General features: G+C 35.6%; 1 protein-coding gene across 3 annotated transcripts; it reads left to right on the forward strand.

Moving 5' to 3' along the window:
* Positions 1-1,410: 1,410 nt before the first annotated feature.
* On the forward strand, positions 1,411-16,244 carry LOC108372919 (type I inositol 3,4-bisphosphate 4-phosphatase). 3 transcript variants are annotated; one of them, XM_017628731.1, is made up of 16 exons: positions 1,411-1,849; positions 2,965-3,157; positions 8,088-8,246; positions 8,319-8,591; positions 10,229-10,548; positions 10,623-10,761; positions 10,834-10,928; positions 10,994-11,094; positions 11,575-11,744; positions 12,015-12,198; positions 12,266-12,566; positions 12,642-13,659; positions 14,722-14,915; positions 14,993-15,207; positions 15,289-15,855; positions 15,931-16,244. In XM_017628731.1, exons 2-16 carry the CDS (start codon positions 3,040-3,042, stop codon positions 16,061-16,063), a joined length of 3,987 nt encoding a protein of 1,328 aa, XP_017484220.1. In that variant the 5' UTR covers positions 1,411-1,849; positions 2,965-3,039; the 3' UTR covers positions 16,064-16,244. The 3 variants fall into 3 exon arrangements, with proteins under 3 accessions (XP_017484220.1, XP_017484219.1, XP_017484221.1); XM_017628730.1 differs by having other exon boundaries at positions 1,846-1,867; XM_017628732.1 differs by having other exon boundaries at positions 1,846-1,867; positions 15,292-15,855.
* Positions 16,245-16,613: the final 369 nt, after the last annotated feature.

A 16,613-nucleotide genomic window follows, 5' to 3' on the forward strand; every position in this document is an offset into this window, starting at 1 on the left:
AACATTCTTAGATATATAATACATCCATTAAGGCTCTTAACTAAAGCTCATTCGATATACTCAATATGATAATGTTCGGAACTTTTGAACAAGTTCTCGGAATAATTACCACATCGGCAAATACCGAACGAAAGAACACACACATTTTAGTCAAGGGTTTAGAATTTATTTTAAAAAATAATTTTATAATTTTCGGTCACTAATTTATTAATAACTTGGGTTTGAAATGTCGGCCGCTGTGGTGTAGTGGTAAGCAGTACGCGCTTTCACTCATCAGCACCTGGGTTCAAGCCCTGGTCAAAGCAACATCGCAAAAAAAATATAGAAAAAGGTTTTTTCTTAACAGCGGTCGTCCCTCGGCAGGCAATGGCAAACCTCCGAGTATATTTCTGCCACGAAAAACAGCTTCTCACAAAAATACAATCGCCGTTCGGAGTCGGCGTAAAACTGTAGGTCCCTCCGCTTTGTGTGACAACATCAAGGCGCACGCCACAAGTCGGAGGAGAAGCTCGGCCAAACACTAACATATGTGTAAGCGCCAATCTTTTATTATATTATTTTTATTGGGTTTGAAATATGCACTTTTTTGTGAATTTTGTAGTGAGTTCTGCGCAAAAATACTGTGGATCGCTTAACCGAAATTTAACTAATCGCATTCGAAGGCCGCCAAAGCGGAAAGGTATTTTGTGCAAAAATACTATGGACGGCGTAATCCGAGGTGTCAAAATTCTAATTTTACCTCATTTTTAAATGGTTGTCCAGGGGTCTGTGGAAGCGTTCGAGGGGACCGGTTTGACTTTTTAAAAGGTTTGAACTGTGCTCTTTCTAGCGGGTGGGGTATCAAGAGCCTCGCCCGCTCGCCTCCGCCCAGTAACCCAAAAACAATGGTTTGTGTTTAGTTGTATTTAATTTGCGCTTGGGTTAAATAAATGTGCGAATACTATACCTACATATGTATGTATGTATGAACATTCGTTTAGTATTTATTTACATACAAAGTTGTTGTTGATAAGACTTTATATGCGATAACGATTGGATTTAATTTTGTATGTATGTAGAATTGAAAATGGACTTATCTGTGGAAATAAATAGACTCAGCCATGCACATCAATAAACAGCCGCTTATGTACATATGTGGATCCCTGAAAGGTGTTTTTATAGCATTTCCAGTTTAACTGAAACCATTTTGAAATTAAGCGCATCCTTTTTTAAATTAAATTAAACTATTTCCAAATTAATTGAAACATTCTTAAATTAAGTATCAAACATTACTAAATTAATAAAATTATAGTTTAAAAAACTAAAACCTCCCTATTATAATTGCCATTCGTACTGTCATCAGGTACGTAACTTGAGAAGAGAAATCGCTGCATCTTTTAGGCGCATCAATATTACATAGTTACATCCCGAGTTAATAAAAGGAAGGTAAAAAACAGGAAATCAACTAACCTATTAAGAGCAGTTTGCAACATGCCTGGCTAACATTAACTCACATTTACATTTATATTTAGTATATACAAAAGTTCTAGAATTTATAAAATACATTTAAAAAAAAAATGTTTTCAAACCCATTTTTTGTTAAGTCATCAATCATATGTTAGTATATGCAAAAGTTCTAGAATTAAATAGTACGCAGTCAATAGTCCTAACTTTAAGCAGAAAGGAGAATTCTCTTTAGTAATTGTTATACAAATAGTGTGGATAGCGTAGCCGGCGTTGGTCGGACCAGGGCAGTTTTTTTTTAAATACTTTGTAAAGTGAGGACTATTGACAGCATACTGAAGTATATCAAATGAAGGCTTGATAAATTTTCTATTTAATTCTAGAACTTTTGCATATTACTAATAAGGTGATTTTAGAAAAATGGGTTGGTAGTTTTTTTTAAATATATTTTTTACATTAATTCGATTTTTGTGAAAACTGTACAAAGCATATATATCATAAGTACCATAAGTACTTAAAGAGAATTAAATTCTCTATCGAATGATATTAAAATCCATGGAAGGGGTTTTGAGAAATTCTGTTTTAAAAAAGTTCTTAATTTGAACTTTGACCTTTAATCACTCTTGTAGTTGTTGCAAATACTTACTATACTATGTTTGTATTAACATACATATGTACATTATACTGCATCACTTCCCATAGAAAAAAAAAATCGTTACTGTAATTCCATTGGAATTATAAAATCTATTATATTTCGAAAAAATATTAAGATTTACGTGAGCTGGACCGTCTTGAAAATACTTCCAAAAATAGAGCTTTTTATGAATAAAAATAGTTTCTTAAATAATTAAAAAAACTCCCTTTAGATAGCAAAATATTTTAAGCTAAAACAATCTGTATAAAAACATAAAAAAAAAATCGACGGAATCGTAATAATAAGATTTGTAATGCTGTTTTTTTTACTTTTTCAAACAAACTCATTAAAAGTATGAAAGAGAAAGGTGGGATAAATGAGCATCATTCCAAGAGTTGAATTAAGATGGGTCGGTAATTGAAAAAAAAAAAAAATTTTTGGAACGTGAATGATTTTGTTTTGCAAGGAAATAAAAATAGTGGGGAAAATGCCTTTCCACTGATATCTCATAAGTCTAAATCGGAATAGTTTTAGCCCAGTTATTCAAGTTTTTCTTAAACCAATCTTTGAAAAAAATTAAAAAAAACACATCAAAAATCTCATTAAATATTACGATTCTAATATGTAGCATAAAAAGTTTGGGTTTATGCTGTTGTAGCCGAGGAATAAAACTGCGTCCTTCCGTCGGCAACGTACTAGTACAAAATCTGTCAATTAGCCGGTTGTACATTATTAACTTTATCCAGAAAAACTCTACCAAGAATCATAACTCTTCAATACCCCCAATTATAAAACTTTAACAACAACAGTGTATCATTAAGTTTAATTTTCTTGTCCAAATTTGTTAATAAAATTTCAACATTTTTTATTTAATTTTCAATTTTCAGCAATACAACCACACTAACTTTCAAGTGAACTACACTGGCGGTAAAGTGTGACGAAGCAGTGACAAATTTGAAAATATGCGATTCAATAAGTCTGGTTTAACTGCATTAGCCTCAAATCCAGCAACGAAATTTGAGAGGGAAGGACTATTAATTGTCACCGAACGTCAAGAGGGCTTCTTTCGTCGTGCCGATGGTAAGAGTAAAAAAGTTTGCAAAAATAATTGAATTTTGGTATAAATCGTGGACATTATTTTTGTTTTACTTAAAGAAATATTACAGAAGCTAGATGCATATGTAAATACTATATACATACCCTGAAATGAAAATTCAAATAAACATTCTAGCAGCTAACTTAATTAACCGGCATCAGCTAAAACTCACTTGTTATGAGATTAGCGATAACTGCCTTTAAATTGTATGAGGTTAGTATAGTAATTCTACTGGTTGATGCTGATAACATTGCCGGGCAATTAACATTTCGTAGGATATCTCCATGTTAAAATTATTAGTTGTAGGAATGAAAAAATAGAATGCCTACTAGTTGAGCTAGATGGAAAAAAATTGAATACTTACTAGTTAAGCTAAAATGGAATGCAGTCAATCCCAAAAACTATAGGTTGATAAGTAAAAAAAAAGGTTGATAAGTAAAAATAAAATTATGTATTTTTATGCTAAAATATGTATGTATAAGTATTTCTACTTAAAACTAAGCAGAAGCCCAATTTGCAAACGACTTCGTATCGACGTCGTTTCCGACTCGTTCTGGTAAACAATTTGTTCGCCGGCGACGTTCGCCAACAGTTGCCCGGCGGGTCTCAAAAACGATTTGCCGGGGAACCGCAAAAACGATATACTAGCGAAGTGCAGAACGATGCTCAAAATCTTTAACAAAAACCATATACATAAATCCAATTTCAAATTGTATGCAATATTAAAAAAAAAATATAGTTCAATTATAAGAAAGTATATAAAGCACTTTTGTAGCTCATTAAAGTAAAAATTGTGTATGGAAAAAATAAATCTGATTTGACGTCGTTTGGAGTTCAGCCAAACGAATTCAACAGCAGACCTGCCAACTTGGCTCAAGCCGTGCCATTTTTGGCCCTGTTCTTCTTCAAATGGCACTTAAATTTTAAATTTGGCACAAAGTGCCAAAATGATACTTTTGAAAAATAGTAATATTTCAATAAATTTTTGTAAAATCATTTACGTGTAATTCTTTATCTCAACTAAATTTTTCTAATTTCTAAAGTGTATACAACTGGTTTATCTAATTTTGGCATTGCACTTTTCTTTTAGAAATTTGGTTCTTATTTTATTGCTAAATAGGAAGGTGTAAAAGGAATGGCACCATATTTGGCACTTTTTTTATCCCCATGGCTAAGAATAGTTGGCAGCCGACGTCGTAACAACTTCTACTCGATGGGAAAAAACGAAGTCGGAACGACGTGGCGATTTGTATGGAAAAACCGACTTCGTTTCGACGTTGCTTAGAGTTCACCCAAACGACTTCAACAGACCGACATCGTAACGACCTCGATTCGAACTCGTTGTCACTCTGTGGCCAACTGGGAATTTTCGAATTCTGTAATTCGAATCTTTTATTAGTGTTAGTGATACGTGATTAGATAAATGATCAAGGTATATTGTATTTTTAACCGATTTCAAAAAAAGGCGAAAGTTATCAGTTTTTCGGAATATACATATATATATTTTTTATTTTTATTTTTTATGTATGTTACCGCATACCTTTGGGCCACGTTAACCGATTTCGATCGGAAAGATGGCACCTCGAGGGCGGTCCCATACTAATTTTGTTTAGTTACGATAATTGGATCGCGAAGAAATTAACGTTAATCTTAAATTTTTATATGAGAATTGAAGACGGTTTTGTTTTTTGCTTAAAAATTACTTGTTGATTTATTGGATTCATGTATGTATGTATATTTAATGAAACTCATTATGTCAAAATGCACGAATTCGGGGATAATTTTGACTTCAATTACTATACAATATGTTATTATCAGTCTGTAGATATGATTTTCCCATTATAAAAATATAGTAAGGTAGAACCGCTGAGAGTCACTTTTAAAATTCTTGACGTTTCCAAACAATTTAATTTTTAAATTTACTCACAAACTCACACACACATTTTCATTTTCAATCTCAAGCAACAACAATTTCGAACAATTTCAATTTTTTATTTTCACTTTTATATGATTTTAAAATGTTGGCAAACTTCAAAAAAAAATCATGGCCGACAAATTGAGAGAACGGTTATACCTTGGTATGTTTTTATCATGGATTTTCCATACATATGTATGTACATACGTACAAGCACATGTATATTTTATGTACATATTTATATGCACGCTTAGATATGTATTTATATTTTTTTCAGTTTGCGGATCTCTAAATATGTAAAACAATCCTTTCATTATCCTGATACCATTTTTAATAGTTAAAATATATGAATACTTCCTATACGCTCATTATTTTAACCATCATTTATTTTTTCTCATATTTAACAGGGCAACAAATTCCACATATAAACGAATTCTTTTACACAAAAACCATGTTATATTCTTTGTAACATTTAAAAAATATAGGTAAAGAAAGTATTTTTATCACACCTAAAGCACACTATACTATAATTCATAAAAACGCACACAAAAATACCTACGTGCATACATAAGTGTGGTGTAAAGCTACATATCCATTCTTGCGCTGCACTATTGATCGGTATATTGATTTAACCTTACACTAAATACTCACTTTCTCACATACATATTTAAAGGGAAATTTTGGTGTCGGTTTGTAAAATAGTTTACCTTTACTTAAATTACACAAGTTTACAAAAAAAAAAGTGTATGCATTTAAACCAAACGTGAATGCGAATCCGAGGCCCTTAGCTTCCATCACGTCAGGTTCGTGGTCAAGTAGGGAAAACTTCATTGAATAAACCCGAAAATTTAGTAAAATTCTCCTGAAGTTCGACCCTCGCATGACCTTGTACTTGAGGAATAAAGGGACGACCCCCATATTCGGATTCAGCGACTACAAAAACAATTTTTTTTTATATTTTTATTAAATATAAATTTTTTGTCCTATTTCACCCTCAAATGTCCTCGAAGCTGACATTATGGCGGCCAACGGAACTCGAATTCGGGTTCAGCGAATCTAAAACGCCATATATATGCATTTTCAGGTTTATTCAATGAATTTTTCCCTACTTGTCCTTCAACTGACCACGCAACTGACGTGATGGAGGCAGAGCCGGATTTAAGCATAGGCTACATAGGCGCTAATCTAGGGGCCCGCGCCACATGAAAAATTAAAAAAATTATATTAAGAAAGAAAAAAGTGAAAAAAGTAAGCAAAGTCATTTCGTGTACACGGCGGCTAGGCATTGTGATTACAAATTTGAAGGGTTACTTTCATTAACTTTTGTACTTTCTATGAGTATAAAGGCCGGCCTACATAAAATTTTCGCGTCGACTTGATGTTCGCCTCGCTCGTCAAAATAGTGAATTTGTCAACATTCAACTTTTCAATAAAAAAACGTAGTTTAACTTTTTTTAATTAAAATAAGTACATAATTTATAAAAAGCATAAATAAAGTAAATATTAAAAAACGGTGGCTGTCGTGCAAGTTTTAGAGAATTGAAGCGCATCTAAAGTTTTGTAGCGGTTCATGGCGCAATAAGCAAGTGAATTAATAAAACAGCTTTCACGCATTATTTTCTGTCATTCGGCTATCGTATGCAAAATTTTAAAGACAAATTTTCAAATAAGATATTGTCAAATCAGTATAACAGGGCAGTTCTGGCAGCTGTCTTTCAACTCGACTTGTCTTTCGTAAGACAATTGTCAACTATCTTGAAAGCTCGTTACTGTCTTTTGAAAGATCTGCTAACGAGGAGGCCTTAGCGTTATGCTGTTCGCCTTTTACCTAATTTTTATGTAAATTGAAAATTATTTCAGACCGTAATTAAATTTATATGCACTAAAAAAAGAGGTGGCAGATATACTGTATGACTATTCTGCTTATGAAGATTTTAGCCCATGTGAGAGCACCAATGAGCATTTTCTTGATGCTGAAAACATAAGCCACTACTGCAGAAGATGAAAGAAATGTTTCCTTTTCTGAATTTGACGACGAAGAAGAAGCTGCCGATAACATAAATGCGAATATGGATCAGGAAGAATAGTCATGCGATAATTACGCGAGTGAAGCACCGGCCGTTGCCACCTGCACTAATCCCACAGAAGACGTCAACTTCGATCCCAAGTTTCATATGCCTTTAAAAAGGGATCCCCAAGTTTTGGTAACTGATCCTCAAGGTCCTACCGAGTTCAATGTTTATATACATACGATTTCAATGTATACACTGGATGGATTCAAGGGAGTACTTGTTGTGTCTAATTGTCACAAACCGATAATAGCAGATGTCGACAGAAAACAGAAGGACGGTAGAAAGAGAAAATGTGCCTGCCCCGATGCTATGGACGGCGTAGACTTGGCTGATCAGAAATCAGCGGCGTACGATATCAACCGAATATCTCAGAAATAGTGGGAAAAAATATTTGTCAAAATTTAAGAATTTTAAGACTCGTTGAATATAGGCGATCATTTATCAATAAAGGGGGCCTCTCGACAACGTTGCGTACGGCGCTACAAAAAGAAACGAGAACAAATTATGTTTTAGCCACTTGAAACTTGCAATTTATCCTACTACCAAAACCAAAAAGAAATTTACTTTGTTTAAAATGTACAAAGTCTGAAGGGAAACCGTGTCCCGCCGTTTGCCTTAGTACTCCCAGGGGGGCCCGCACCACGGAAAGAGCCTAGGGCCCATGGATCCTAAATCCGGCACTGGATGGAGGCTAACGGACCTCGGATTCGCATTCAGCGTGTCGAGTAACATAGGGATATATACATAGGTTTGGTTTAATATGCATAACTGTTTTTTTTTTTGTAAACCTGTGTTATTGTGCTTCCATCACATTTAAGCTCTAATAGACTTTTCAAAAAACACTGCATTGCTTCAACAAAAAAATCGCACGGCAATTTTACAGTTGAATATACATATGTATGTATTCCTCTTTTTTCACCCTTTTAGTGAACTATCCGCGTTGGTGTAAACTACGTGGCAATTTGCTGTTCTATTTAAAAGATCACGATCCACAATCACCACCTTCTGGGCTGCTGGTGCTTGAAAATTGTCGACCATTGATACGCAACGAAGAGCGGGAATTTGATGGTTTTTCTTTCATTCTAGGTAAGTGCGATTTATACCTTAAATTAAATGCGCTGTGGTTAATGGTAAGATTTTTACATAAACAATTTTTAGAATTCGAAGGTAGCAGTTCACAGCGCATTTCCACACGTACCGCCAAAGAGCGCTTGGAGTGGGTAAAGTGCATTCAATTGGCCTCGTATGCATATCTAGATCGTCAAATTAAATATCTCCAAGACCAAATTGCCATTAAAATGGGCAATCACATCGAGCGTGGTGTACCACCTACGGTTGCAGCTAGTGATGCATTGCTATTTAATGCTGGCCGCGCTGTTGGTGGTGTAGCTGCAACAATACATAACACAGCAACGGTCAAAGTGGACGAAGGTGATCTTATACAATTTTAAGAATATTTTGTTTATAGCAATGTAATAGTTTTTAATTGCTTTATAGTAGTTTATACAATTAACTTGCATATGTAAATATTGAGTTAAATTTAAGATCTCGTAGAAAAAGGGAGATTAAATATCTATTTGGAACTAAGCGTAGTTTCAAATGAAAAAAAAAACATATTTTTTGGCCCCGCAGTTAATCCTTTTTAATACACTTAATTGAAATAACTGAGATTATTTTTAAAATATTTTAGGTATTTAAATCTGATCCAAAAGTAGGTCGTGAAGTTAGCATTGAACTTATAAATGGAATTTTTAATATAGATCTAATTGCACTACCTAACCCCTATAAGCTTGTACATATAAACATACTTTCCTAAATATTTGGATTATAAGCTTGAAATTCTTGTCTTTTTACGCATAACTTAGTCTAGGAATTACAAAAAGTGCCCATAGTGAACTTGGGTATTGAAGCACAGGGGAAAACAAATATTTTTAACACAGGAAGTTATTTCGAGGAAAAAACCTTTTTCAAAAGAAAAAAATATGCCAAGTACTAATTACGACGTTATATAAGCTTTTTTAAGGACTTTGAAATATCCCACTATTAAAAAGCCAAAAATATGGATTTATAATTTAGTTTTTCTTATTTTATTTTTAATATACCGCCGTCAAACCTTCAAACACCCCCATACACAGCACAAATGGCTTGAAGCAAAGGGAAATTTCGCTTGGTTTGTCAAACCGCTTGTGTGGTGTATTTCGCTCTTAAGTAACGCGCCCATTGTTGAGAGAATTTTTAGCGGACAGAAAACATGCTTTTTATGTCGAACAGACTTTTTATTTGGCATCAGAGCCACCAGCGGCTCCATTTTTTGCAAATCCTATGTCTTATTACGTTTCAACTAAACATGCCATAAGAAAGATTTTGAAATTTTAATTTTTTTCTGGAAACACCGATATGTAGATACAAATTAATACAGGTAAAGATAGTCGAGTAGTAGAGATTATGTTGGTGTACCCATTGCTCAGGCATTTTGTCTCTATAAGAATGATTTTTGTAGTTCAAATTTTAATTCCAATTATTACTTGCTTGCGGTCCCTGAATGATAGCAAAATTAGATCCGTTATTAACTTTAATTTTTACGAAGTCTTAACATTTTTTTCAACATAATCGAATTAAGATTATGTGCTAAGCACAATTTCACTCAGAACTTCTCTTAGTTGAGCTTTGGTTTTGGTTTATTATACTTTTTTTTTTGTAAATTTTGTAACTACATTAGCTATCAACCAACAAAAGCCATCGCATGCATTTCTTCTACCCATTTCGATTGTAAGAATCTACTTATCTGTAACTAGTTGTATAATACCTATTTTAATTACAAGAAATGAATAAGTAAGTTGCTTTAATAAAAATCAAATACTAAAGCAAATAAATTGTTTTTGCCTTTATTTTAACTAAAAATTCTGTCTGCACTTACTAATTTCTACCCTAACCTTCCTACTCTCATCGTGTTGGTTATAACAACTTATGTACAATATATTGGTTTCTCACTTCTGTCTTATCTTTCTCCTATCTATCTCACTCTCTTCCCCCACTTTCAATTACACCTCGCTTATTGTTGACTTTAGACCTCGCCGAGATACCAATCTGTGAGTCTGCCTTATCCTGTGATAGCTTGCCGTGTGGCGATCACGGACGTCTACCAAATACACGCGTTGTGTGCTCTTCGCTCTTAACCGGTGATACGTTGCTATGGCGAGATTTTGCATGCACCGAAATCGTCGAGCGCTCTGCGAATCCACAATTCTTGTGCACCATCCGATTTAGGCGTAGCGATGGTTTTACAGCAGACACATTATTACGTTTTACAGTTTATGATGTACGCGAACGATTGTCACACACTGCGGTGCCACTCGCCTATGCCGAAGTAGCTGTGGGTGTTATACAAGTTAGTGTTTAAATTCAGAATAGTTTTCATAGTAATTTTATTAAATTCACGTTCCCATTTAAAAAAAAAAAAAGGATGCTACACGGTTTCGCATTCCCCTGCGGGCGCTAGATGGCGAAGGTGGTTTTATTACTATTGCCTCATGGGCACCAGAAACGGATCGACAATCGCCACCACGTTCCACTACGCAGGTTTTTGAAGAGCAGACAAAAGGTAATTGTGATTTGTTATGAATTTAAGCTTATATCTTATTTCGATTTAATAAATTTTTTACTTTTTGTTTAGGCCATCGGCGTTCGCAATCTTTACCACCCAAGTTAGGCGTAAAGTTATTTGTACCTTTTCAAGGTCTTCTGCAAGTTGTCTTCGCAAATCCTTTGGTAGGTTTTCTGTACCTAAGCGTTTGTTCGCCTTCTCCTTAAATCAAGTCTTTATTTTACTTCAGATTCACACATATCGTTTACACTCGAGTATGGGTGGCGACATTAGTGTACATGAGACGCTGCTTGAGAGTAAATATAGTTTTACAATACCACAGCAATTGCTGTAAGTAAACATTTTTCCATTTATTTTAAACAAATTGTCGGACACAAAAAATTACACATACGCTTATTCGCTAAGCCGAAATTTCGTCATATCGAATAGCAGTCGATGTTAGCTTCTTGTAGGTTAATACTCACACTGTTTTAAGATAATCAAAGAAATGATATATGTAAATTCGTGCTTGAAATATTTTTTTACCTAAATTTTGTTAAAGGCGCTGTTTTGGTGAGCTTTTGCATAAGAGCACTGATGTGTTAGTTAATCCAATACTAAAATTTGTTTATTATCGCTTGATAAAACAGAGTCTCAACAAAAAATAAAATAAAAAATATTGCATGTAAACACAATTTTTCTAAATTAAGAAACCAAATAATAGTGGTTTTTCCACAGCAAGCGAGCGATATGTAATTTTTGTGGCTCGCTAAACGAAAAATTCGTTGTATTAGGCGATCACTGTATTATTTTGTGTTGGAATATTTACAGCTCTGTATGGATTCTGCGAGAAAAGGAGCTCCTACAAGAAATCTCAGGGATGGGCGAATTAGGTGGCGAATGGCGACGTCGTCAAATGGATTTGCTAGATAAACATCTTAAATTGCTTAAAGACTATTCGCAAGCGAAACAAAACCTTCAGCAAATTACAAAGGATGAAGGTGAGCTACTATACATATATTTTTTGAAAATCACTCTGACCAAAATAAAGTAGCATTATTTCCTGCTGTGCTTTTTTATTAGATTTTTATTTTTTATATAAAGATTTGTTTCTAGCGGAGTAACTGGAAATTTGTAAATTTATTTCATTTATTTTAGATATGTGCTTATCTCCATGAGCGCCTCTTTACTTTTAGAACAACAGAAGAAGACAGATCTATACGCTATTACATTGGAACACTTTTTACATTAATTCTCTTTTCATGCCGTAGGTCCTTACTTCAAACGTTCTTCTGCAAAAACTGAGGAATCACTGGAATTTGTGCCAGTCAATTTGCATTTGCAACGAATGTGGGCACAAAACGACACGCTGAATCGTTCGGGTGTGTTGGATATTATAACGGTTGGCGCATTTACACGCCATGCAAGCAAAGGACGCACTGGGGGGCTTATAAAGTAAATAAATTTAAGATATTCAGATGATAGTAAGAAATTGCAGCAATTTATTTTACTTGTCTAACAGACTTCTGCAGGAAACCAAAGATTCACCAACAAAATTCGAACAGGGCAATGCATGCAAAGTGCAGGCCGCCAACGACGCTGTACAGGCTATCAAGCAGCTGCGCAAAGAGATTGTTGAAATAATGTCACAGCTACTTTCCCTTGCGAAAAGTAAAAACCCGAAAGGCATGATGCCTTTATGTAATGAAATGATTACAAAAACCAAAACGCTGTTAAATATTTGGGAGCCAAATCTGGTGGAAGAAGCGTTCGCATTTGTGGAACAACATCGCATTATTGAGGAGCCAGATAATGTGTTAATGGTAAATCGTATTCGGTGTTGATTTAAGATAAATATGTGTGTGTGTATAATGAAGTAAAATGTTTCAATTTCACAGCCAATGTCACCATTTCGTAAAATCACACAACAACTTTGCGCTTTGGATTTAAAATCACCAGAACTGGAAGATTTTGCCACACCCATTGTTGCACCACCTGATCTCTGGCCTCGCACAAAGACGCCTACGGGTGTTGGCCGCCCACTGGTGCGTTCAAATAGCCTCTGTCTGCGTCCCTCACCCTCGACAATGGATATAAATGCCCTACACGCTCTACATCGCACTGTAAAAACATACAACGAACAACTGCGCAATCGTACGGTGGTTATAAATACTGGAACTACAGCAGACAATGATTCGGAAGCTGAAGCTACATTCCAATCCCTGCCCGTGCATCTGCATGACACTGCAACTGACATCGCGTTTAACGAAGGAAATTATTGTGGTGCGGATGACTTGAAAGCCAACAATCGAAGGGCCAGTTCAACACTTCAGTTAATTGATCTAGATGATTTTGATGTTGAACAGTCAACTAACATCAATAATACGGCCATGACACAAACATTCACTCCAAATGATAATAACTCTCATTACTATACGTACATTGATCCTGAATTGGATGTCGACTACAATGCGACCACACTGAACCATGGAAGTTTTCTGGACACAAAAATTATGAGCTCTTCTCCTTCGGCTAATTACTATCGGCCCACTGAGGAGCCAGAACCGCTCGATTTGACACAATTAAACATCGAAGCGAGCGTAATGTGCCTGGTTAGTAAAATCAAATTTCTCTGTGGTCGTTGTGGTAGCCCAGCAATACGTCTGAGGCAACCAAAAACTAATATGAAACGCGCTGGCTTCACGCACTCGCCTGCCCCGCCAGATCTAGTTGTTAATCAAATTAAAGTTGCTGACATCGAAGAAACTGATCGGGCCGCAGAAGGTGAACAGACAAATGCAAATGGCAATGGATTGATTTTGGACTTAACGCAGGATGTTGAAGCACAAACACAACAATCGACGACGGATAAGGAAACCATCGTGGCTCAGAAAAAAGGAAACAAATTCACGGACGGTAAGTGAATGTATTGTAATTATTTTTCTTTTTTATGGTTGTTGTTGTTGTAACCGCATACAAATTCCCAAAGAGTTTTGTGGAATGCTGCAGTTGCAAATTTAGGATGTTCCGCCGGTCATGGGAACATTATTTTTTTTAATAATTTATCTTTTATTCCTAAAAAATTTTAAAGGTCTTGAAAACCTCAAAAATTTTACTTAGCTTTTGAAAGTTCCTTGAAAAATACTTTTGGGGTTTCCAGTTTTTAAGTTCATTGGAACCAACTAGTCAATTAATCGATGATGCGAGTTCGATTCCTGCTGAAGTCAGAGAAAGAGGTCTGATGAGATGTGTTGATCTCCGTAATAGCAGCTATAACTTCTACCGCTTAGACTTTGCTGGTGTTTCCCTTTTTCCTAAAAAAAAAAATTCGTGGTACTAAGCTCAATAATACTATTGAAATGAATGTTAAATTTTCGCTGAAAACCAACTGGATGTAATAATAGCAACTATTATGATAAACAAGTAAAAATCATAAAGTGACTATTAAATTCGAACGAAAAGTTTTTAAAAATGTTGCCACCTAAAAAGAGAGCTAGCTGCTTATGGGAGTCATTACGTCTGATGTGAGTGTTGGTCCAGCCTTCCAACACGTGTTGTAGTACTACAATTTTTAATTTCTATACAACGAAACTCCCCGGTTCTAAGTGAATCTTTATCCCTCAAACCTTTCTAGCTTCTTCACTGTACAAAACCGAACACTTTTCCGTACGAAACCCCACTATTACAACCTGAATAAGAGAGGTCAAGCTACTCTGATGGCATACGGGTCGATGGCTATACAGTTCCGGCCGTAGATTAGCCGAAAATTGTAGTGGTTGCCTTTGACAGCACACAACTGCAATAGTCAATAAAAAACAGAGCCGTAACGAAGTCCTCGAATCGCTCGGGGCAAAGACAAAAACAGATTGCTAGTGACATACTCTAAGGGGATGAATAAACCAATCTTGATATCAATAATGATGTCGATGAATGTGATGAAAATTATCTTTTTTTTTTATTTTATAAACTCTATTTTAGGCCTCGACTTATCGCTTACCACTGATTGGGCTTCCGAGTTGCGGCCTTCAATGCGCAAACTACGTCACGCTATGGATGGCCTGTTGAAGACGGCGCGTCTAATGCATTCTGTGCAGCGTCTGCAGCAAGATATGAAACGCAACAGCATAAATTTGGAAATTATGTATCGCAGAGATGTGTGCTTTTCACAAGCGGTAAGCAATTTGCAGCAAGCTAATACATAATCTTAAAAATATTTTTAACTTTTATGAACAAATGTTGCTATTCAAAGTTGACTGCCCTCATCAGTGCACTGATGGCCAAATTATGGAGCACTGAAATAACGGAAAACTTCATAAAGATACTCAGGGATTTAGGACCACTGGCGTACTTTGAAGGTCTGCTATCACTATATGGCAATGAGACGGATATGTGGGGTGATATGTGTGTCGCCATCGAGGATCTTTCTGCAGTGAATTTCACGCTTATACGTAGTAGCGCACAAAAGTAAAAGAATATCATAGAATTATGTACTATCTCAAATTTTACTAAAACTCAATCATCTCGTCTCCACCTTTCCACGTACAGCAGCGATGCTCACACGCTGGCCCCCCTGCCACGGGTTACAGGTTCGCGACAGGCATTGAATGTGCTGCTGCCAGTGCCGGAACATGTGTATGTTATCGTGCCAACTCAAGAGACGTTTACATTCAAACTAACACCGGTGTTCTTCAATATCGGAATTAACGAAAAGGCTACGCTGGCTGAGACTCTAGGTCAAACACGCGAACAACATCGTTCCAATTGGGATAACTTTGTTCGTCTGAAACAGTATTATAGTCGATATCGTAAGTTGCAGCTGGTTAAGCCAGAGACGCCCAGCAAGCATGAACCTCATCCGCCAGCACCACAAGCGCTTGCCAACATACTGGGTTTTATGGAGGAGCAGCTGCGTTCGAATGTATCGAAAAATGTGAAAATTTTACACTTGGCTGAAGATGCTTGCCGTCTGATGTCAGGCTTGCGTTTTACCTCATGCAAAAGTGCCAAAGACCGTACGGGTATGTCGGTGACATTGGAACAGTGTCGAGTATTGGTTCAAGAATTCCATTTACCTGCCAAAAGTGTGCCATACGTACTGAGCACGATGAGAAGGTATGACCATTGGACTTTGCTGTTTTAATATTTTATGTTTTTTTTATGAATATATAATCTATGTTTTGTTCTTAGCGAGGGCACACGCATGGACAATGTCTTCAAGAATATCGGTAAGCGAAAGTACGCATTTAATCTGCCACAGGTGCTCTCATTGCCGGCTATGTACCGGCCAGCAGCAGGTTCCTACGGCAAGGCGGAGACTTAAAATCGACTAAAATTTGAAATAAAGCAAAAAGGAAAGCGGCAAGACTTAAGCCATTGAAAAGGCAGTATAAAGTATAGGTAATCCGGATTCGAATTTAGTTTTTAAGAACGAACCTACATTAACCTCATAAACTAGGTGAAATTAGTAGAGTTGAGTAAAAATACATAAACAGGCAGGTTATGCAATTCACTTCCGAGTGAATTTCAACCCCAATCAATTTCAATTCAAAGTGATTATGGTTGAAATTCACTCGCAAGAGAATGGCAGAACCTGCCTGATAAAACCAAAAGAAAAACGAATTCTCAACTTGATAATTCAAATTGTTAAATGAATTTAACCCAGTAGAAAAGCATATTTAAATAAGAATATAACCGCAATTTTGCACAATCTTAATTTAGAGCAAAAATTAAAAGCACGATGTTGTATAATTTTGCATCGTAATTTTAAGCAATTCACATGAGCGTCGTGCTGCAAGCATATCTATAAATTTTGTTAATTCCACGAAAGAAGTTTTATTTCGTTTTTTTTTTTTTTATTTAACTTCGCTAAC

Source organism: Rhagoletis zephyria, unplaced genomic scaffold, assembly GCF_001687245.7.
Source record: "Rhagoletis zephyria isolate East Lansing unplaced genomic scaffold, Rhagoletis_zephyria_1.1 Rzeph_scaffold_06165, whole genome shotgun sequence".
Taxonomy (NCBI): domain Eukaryota; kingdom Metazoa; phylum Arthropoda; class Insecta; order Diptera; family Tephritidae; genus Rhagoletis; species Rhagoletis zephyria.

What these genes read in the sequence shown, in the direction of transcription:
- LOC108372919 (XM_017628731.1), top strand. Translation starts at nt 3,040, where the DNA reads ATGCGATTCAATAAGTCTGGTTTAACTGCATTAGCCTCAAATCCAGCA. An exon ending in AACGGTCAAAGTGGACGAAG is followed by an intron (nt 8,592 to 10,228) that starts GTGATCTTATAC and finishes TGTTGACTTTAG; the next exon opens with ACCTCGCCGAGATACCAATC. An exon ending in GCAAATTACAAAGGATGAAG is followed by an intron (nt 11,745 to 12,014) that starts GTGAGCTACTAT and finishes TTCATGCCGTAG; the next exon opens with GTCCTTACTTCAAACGTTCT.